Source organism: Oryza sativa, chromosome 11, assembly GCF_034140825.1.
Source record: "Oryza sativa Japonica Group chromosome 11, ASM3414082v1".
NCBI lineage: Eukaryota > Viridiplantae > Streptophyta > Magnoliopsida > Poales > Poaceae > Oryza > Oryza sativa.
The window spans coordinates 30,137,650-30,144,844 of NC_089045.1; the positions used below are offsets into that span (position 1 = coordinate 30,137,650).

Here is a 7,195-nt window from a genome sequence, read left to right on the forward strand (position 1 = left end):
CAAACACAATTATGTAATCGGATTGTAAATCGAATAAGTAATTTGTAAGAAAACTTTATAAGAAGGTTAAAAAAACGTGCATGCCAAATAGCAAAAAAAAGAAGACCTGCATGTGTATTGTACTTCTCTCACATATGAGTGCCGCTAGTTAAGTCTAAATCAAGAGGCTTCTCAAATTAGATTTTGCGTATTAATAATTAGTCACCCCATGCATCAACATCAACAGCAGTAGTAGTATATAAAGAGATGCATGGCAAATGCAAATCTCGCACATTCAAGCAACACCATAGCTAGCGGCCATGGCACAAGGAGTGATGCTGTGGTATGACCTCCATGCTCTGGCTGCAGCCGTGGCACTACTAGTTTCGTCTGTGCTGGTCGGTACGTCGACGGCGGTGAACTGCGGCAGGAAGTGCGGCGAGGTGCGCATCCCCTACCCGTTCGGCATCGGCGTCGACTGCGCCTGGCCGGGCTTCGACCTCTCATGCAACCATAGCTTTACCCCACCCAGGCCGTACACGGGGAACGTAGAGATCAAGGACATCTCGCTGGAGGCAGGGGAGATACGCCTGTACACCCACGTCGTGTCCAACTGCTATACTTCGTACAATACCACCGAATACGAAAGCACCTCCTCGCAGGACGACCTCCGCGATACGCCGTTCCTGTTTGCGCGGAGCAGGAACGAGTTCACGGCCATCGGCTGTGGCGCGATTGCGTTTCTATGGGGCAGGGACGATGCGAGCTACTCGACCGGCTGCATCACAACGTGTGCGAGCTTGGATGAGGCCGCCCACGACGGTGACGACTGCACCGGGCTGGGTTGCTGCCAGGTGCCCTCTATCCCGCCCAACCTTGACATCTTAAACATTTCCTTCGACCCCGGAAGCCTCATCGGCAACCCTGCTTGGAGAGAGAGCCCATGTAGCTACGCCTTCGTGGCCGAAAAACACTGGTACGTACCCGTTAATGCGTACACTATACATGGTCTTAAATTATGTCCAATTTAATTCCTGATTGCTACATATATATATATATATATATATATATATATATATATATATATATATATATATATATATATATATATATATATATATATATATATATATATATATTCATTCACTGAGTTTACTGATGCATATATGTACATGATTTAGGTACAATTTCAGCCGGCATGATTTCAGTCATGCCGGCAGCAAGAGCTTCGTCAACCGTACTGGAGATAGAAGTGTCCCTACAGTGCTTGACTGGGCCATCAGGGGAAATGGATCGTGCTCATCAGCAACAGGGGCTCCTGCCTGTGTCAGCGCCCACAGCTACTGTGTAAACGCTACCAACGGCAAGGGGTACCTCTGCAACTGTTCCGCAGGGTACTCCGGCAATCCGTATGTCACCGGCGGATGCATAAGTCAGTCCTTAATTAATTATATATTCTCTCCGTCCCAAATTATAGAGCACCCTCAATCAAACTCGATAGCTTTTAACTAATAATAATACTACCTTCATATTTTAATGTATGACACCATTGACTTTTTATCCAACGTTTAACCATTCGTCTTATTCAAAAAAAAATGCAATTATCATTTATTTTACTGTGACTTGATTCATCATCAAATGTTCTTTAAGCATTATATAAATACTTTCATATTTGCACGAAAATTTTGAATAAAATGAATGGTCAAACATTGGTCGAAAAGTCAACGGCGTCATACATTAAAATACGGAGGGAGTATATACTAACCATATTTGCTAAGTATTATGCATATTATATCATTCATATTTTAAAGTACTCCATGTTATGCTAAATTTATATTCGTTGGGAACATAAAATGAAATAAATTAATGATCAAAGTATGTCATTGAAAACTGTGTAAAAAATATAGGTCTTGTAATTTGGAGTGGAGGGAGTATACTACTTTCTTTATTTTATATTATAAATCGTTTTTTTATAGTCAAACTTTTTTAGGTTTTACAAAGTTTATACAAAAATTAACATTTATAACACTAAATATTAATTTCACTTAATATAACATTGAATATATTACATAATATATTTGTTTTGTGTTAAAAATATGTCATATTTTTCTATAGACCTTATTAAATTTAAAAAATTTGACTACGAAAAAGTTAAAACAACTTATAATATGAAATGAAGAGAGTAGTAGTTGTTAATCTACACTTCGCTCATGGTGTTGCATATATTCGATCGAATAACTGATAATTTATTATTTGAAACAAAAATTCATAGCCTTTTGCATCTAATAGTGTCAATTCCTGAATTAATAAGTATAACGCTTAACTCACCTTGGAATATAATATTTTCATGATTTAATCATTCTGAAATTTGGAATTAATTTATCCGTTTTTTATGGCATGCATATAGCTAGATATAGGGTATCTAGCTAGTATTCTTGTTATTGATTTGGCATCATCATTTACAAGCTAGCCAGTTATTTTTTTAAATAATGGAATATAGTATCCAACCATTGTGTGCAGATATTAATGAGTGCGAGCTTAGGAGAGAAGGGCCTGCCATGTATCCCTGTTACAGTGGTAGCAGATGCTATGACACAGAGGGTGGTTACAAGTGCAAATGCCGATTTCTACATAGAGGAGATGGCAAAATCGACAAGGGATGCAAACCGATAATTCCAGCGACCGTAGTCGCAACAATAGGTCAGCATTTTTTTTTCTTTATTCCCACCATCTTAAAATGCTGTGGATCGTCGTTTCTTCCGTGCTTTCAATTCTATGCATTCATGCATAACATGCCATGCACTAATTAAGTCCTAAGTCTTATTCCCCTGATTTATATCCTCCGACAGAAAAGAAAGATCATGTTTGACTATTTTATGATAATATTTGAGATGAGATTTTGAAATAACATAGTTTTGGCTAGCATTTCTTTTTATATAATATATACAACATGGACAAATATATTGAACTACCATAAAAAGCATTCTACACATATTTTTGAAGTAGGCTTGAACTTATGCGGAGGAGACGGGGGGAGGACAGAAAAAAAATAAACTACAGATTTGTTAGCTGAGCACGAGCTTTAATAAACTGTGCAACAGTTAGCTGAGCTCTGTGCAACAGTTAGCTGAGCACGAGCTTTAATAAACTGTATGTGAGAGAGATGTGCTCGATATTAATGATGTAGTATAAATCTACAGCTAACTATTGCATGACCGAGCTATTTGTTCGGTTGTAGATGATATGATAATTGTTGAAGCTAGCAGTTGATTATATTATTGTACTTGCTCTAACAGTAAGTCCATAAATTTCCATATTTTTTATGCCAAGAGGCAAAACAGACCTTTTTTTTCTTTTAGAAATTGAACATGCATTCAACTAATGGAATATTGAGGATGCAAGGGACAAACCAAAATCCGGGGACATTTTCTTTAGTTAATTTTTTGGGACAATTTGCAAATTTACCACTGCTTTGAATCGTTATTGTAAGATCGCCACTAGAAAATTATAAAAATACCACTTAAACTGTCATTCGAGTGGCATCCTTGTAAAATTGAAAAAACCAGTGGCAAATTTGTAAATGACCCCTTTTTTCGCGGGGGGCACAGGAGAGATTGGCTTAATTAATGTTTGGAGCAGCAGTGGAAGTTTATCTTTTAAGTATATGTTGTACATATGCATATAAAAAAATTATAGTCTCTTCTATCCTAATATATAGTCATCTAGGACTGGATGAGACACATCCTAATATAACGAATCTGGATGAACCCCTATAAATATTTGTTGTACTAAGATGTGTCCATCCAGTTATAGATTGCTATATATACGGACGGAAGGAGTATATCCAATGTCATAATAAATGCTTTCTCAGTATCACAATTAATTACATAAATTTTTAATCCATAGAAAAGAATTAAGCATTCAAAGTTAGTACCCTGTTGACCCCAAAAGTTGAAATCAACCAGGCCCATCGTTTGGCATATGAGAGAAAAATGCGAAACAACATATTTACAAATGAAAAAATAATTTATGAATACAGCTTTTTATATATGTGTTCTTAACGACCTAAAAGCAAACTGAAAAAAAAATCCCAAAATCAACTCCACATTTAAAGTTAAAAATTAAAATTTTGACTGACAAGTATAATTAAGCGAAATGATGAGGCTGAACATTTGAACGGGCTTAATTGACTGTCGAGGTTTCAAAAGTTTGATTGGATCTTATTGAAAACATCATTTATGTGTATTTTACTGGAAGAAATACCAAAATGGTTCATTTAATTATTTAAATTGTTAATTGCCAGCAACTGCTGTCGCCGGAGGTATTCTGGCATTCGTGGTGCTGTACATTCTCAAGGAGCATCGGAGGCGGCAGCAAAATAGATCATTCGACAAAAATGGTGGCAACATACTGAACAAGATGATGGACATCAAAATCTTCAGCGAAGAGGAGCTGAAGAAGATGACAAAAAACTACTGTGAGAAAAGAAGGATTGGGAAAGGCTACTTCGGTGAGGTTTACAAGGGGATCACCCAGGACAACCAGCAGGTTGCTGTGAAGCGCTTTGTCAGAAACGGTGAGGAGCATGACAAACAGGATTTCGCGGATGAGATCACGAGCCAGGCTCGGATCCAACATGAGAATTTGGTCCGTCTTGTCGGGTGCTGTCTGCATACGGATGTGCCCATGCTGGTTCTGGAGTTCATCCCCAGGGGTAGCCTCTATGATGTGCTTCATGGCAATGGCCGGCATACGCATGATCTCCCGCTACCAACTCGTGTCGACATCGCCGTTGGCTGCGCCGAAGCTTTAGCATGCATGCACTCTAACATTGGCCACAAAAGCGTCGTCCATGGGGACGTCAAGTCCGGCAATATTCTTCTTGGCAACAATCTAGAGCCCAAGGTCTCTGACTTTGGATCGTCCAAGCTCATGTCTGTCGCCAAGTCTGATAACTGGTCCGTGATGGCTGACAAGAGCTACATCGATCCTGCCTACATCAAGACAGGCCGTTTCACGGAGAAGAGCGACGTGTACAGTTTTGGAGTCGTGCTGCTGGAACTCATCACCCGGAAGAAAGCCTTGTACGACGACAGAAAAAGCCTCCCGTTAAGCTTTGCCAAGTATTACAAGGACGACTACGCGAGAAGGAACATGTACGACCAGGACATGTTGTCATCAGCCGATGATGCTCTGCGGCCTCGCTACATGGAATGCCTCGACAGGATGGCCAACATTGCGATTCGGTGCCTTAAGGAGGATATTGACGAGAGGCCGACCATGGCGGAGGCGCTGGAGGAGCTCAAGCAGTTGAGTGCAAGCCTGAACGTGACCTAGCTTGATAACCACAACGACGACGACGGTCAACGAACGCATGTAGAATTAAAGCTTTCGATCGATATATCGTTTGTTTCGTCAATGATCATTTCGTTTTACCTCGTCATTAGTTTCTCCTCAATCTCTCAACAGATATGAAGTATACTTTGGTTTGGTTAAGGCTATCAGTAGGTAAGGTTATTACGTTATATATTTGCTATATGCGCTTGTGGTGTGATCTACATATATAATGTTGTACCTTTCGTGCTGTAAGCTACTATTACTTTGAACAATTCGGTTGTGATATCATGAATATATGTAATGCAACATGATTTAAGGTTTCGAGGTGCGTGCATGCTGCAGTACTCCTGAAATATATGAGATTAAATTAATTATAGCTGTTGATCTTGCGTACAAATTTAGGTCCATGCCAACAGAATTTTGGTCTTACACTCTTTATCAATGTATACATTTACTACGTACGTACTTCTCTTGCAACAATAATTCTAGAGATTTGCTCCAATTCAATAAAAAGTACTTCGAGATACCAGCACTTCACGATACAAAATTATTTTCGATCGTTGGATTTAGCAATGCCCATCTTGCCCAGCTAGATCCAACGACCGAAAATGATTTGGTACCATAAGATACAGGTATCTTGAGGTACTTTTTAATGAACGGGAGAAAATATCATAATTTTAACTATAGTGATAGCTCATGCAACAGCTCCTGGACCTGACTTGGGCCGCCCGGGGGTAATGGACAACAGATTTGGGCCAACGGGCCGAAATCTTCTGGCCCAGGAAGGAGGAGCCTCGAACATGCATATAAGTGCAAAGTAAATTAATTAACATCTCAATCAACAGGACGCATTTAATTCTGGGCTGGTTTGGTTTGTGATCTAAATTAGCCTTACTAATTTTTGTTAATGTCAAATTTTAGTATGTTTTGGCATGGCTAATTTTGGCAAGGCAAATGTGTGTTTGGATTGAAACCAAAATAGCTTAAGTTAACTATTGAAATAGCATACTTTTTTAGGCATGCCAAAATTTAGCTTCAAACTAAATAGTACCTAAATACTATTAAAATTGCCAAATATTGGTAAGACCAATTTAGGCCTCAACTAAACCAGTTCTTTGTCAACTTATTAGTACTCCCTCCATTCCAAATTGATCTACATATAGTTTTTTTAGGTTATTCCTAAATGATCTACATTCATTAGGTCTATTCGTTATTTGTGCATTGGAGTAAATGGACATTGGTGCATGCATCCATGCACACAAGTATTTACAACCCACATGCAATATCTTGATTTGCTATTGACTAGGAAATAGTGGGGATGGTGCATGCATTGAGTTTGTTGATATAGTAAATATAGTATGAGAGAGTTATTAGTTTTTCTTGGTCTTGGTGTACCTATGAAATATGTAGATCAATTTGGAACGAAGGGAGTATTATATATATTGATGTCATTAGCCACGATAGAGATGCTCTGCGTGCTTCAGATTTAGACATTTAGTAACTACTTCCACACCATCTACTAGCTTTGTCCCCCAAAGATCAAAGACAGCCAAATCTTGGGAGTACAGTATTCGAAGATCTGAGATGTCCTATATGAATTAGGAATAGGTTGTTTTCAAAAATAAATTACAAATAGGTCTTCGACGCTAATAATATTAGCATCGATCCTCTTCGTATAAGTGACTTAGCTTTCTTGGGGAGGCTAAGGGGACGACTTTAATATCATTGGCACGGTCATACTGGATCACCTGATGCATGCATGCACTGTCTTGTGGCCTCAATCGGGCACCCGATCGAAAGTATTTTTCTAATTAATCAAGATCACGTTGAGAGGCTAGAGAGTTCACAACCCCAGCTTTATTACCGGTTGTAGCAATCG

The 7,195-nt window shown here is 38.9% G+C and overlaps 1 protein-coding gene across 1 annotated transcript; it reads left to right on the forward strand.

The window, feature by feature from the left end:
* The first annotated feature begins 243 nt into the window (after nt 1-243).
* LOC4351158 (wall-associated receptor kinase 1) lies at nt 244-5,637 on the forward strand. The gene is made up of 4 exons (XM_015760508.3): nt 244-955; nt 1,161-1,411; nt 2,500-2,679; nt 4,283-5,637. Exons 1-4 carry the CDS (start codon nt 300-302, stop codon nt 5,314-5,316), a joined length of 2,121 nt encoding a protein of 706 aa, XP_015615994.1. The 5' UTR covers nt 244-299; the 3' UTR covers nt 5,317-5,637.
* The last annotated feature ends 1,558 nt before the right edge of the window (nt 5,638-7,195 follow it).

Bases quoted from the DNA above. Each gene is read 5' to 3' on its own strand.
- LOC4351158 (XM_015760508.3), top strand. From the start codon at position 300: ATGGCACAAGGAGTGATGCTGTGGTATGACCTCCATGCTCTGGCTGCA. The intron at 956-1,160 runs GTACGTACCCGT...TACATGATTTAG, and splicing joins TTCGTGGCCGAAAAACACTG to GTACAATTTCAGCCGGCATG. The intron at 2,680-4,282 runs GTCAGCATTTTT...GTTAATTGCCAG, and splicing joins GACCGTAGTCGCAACAATAG to CAACTGCTGTCGCCGGAGGT.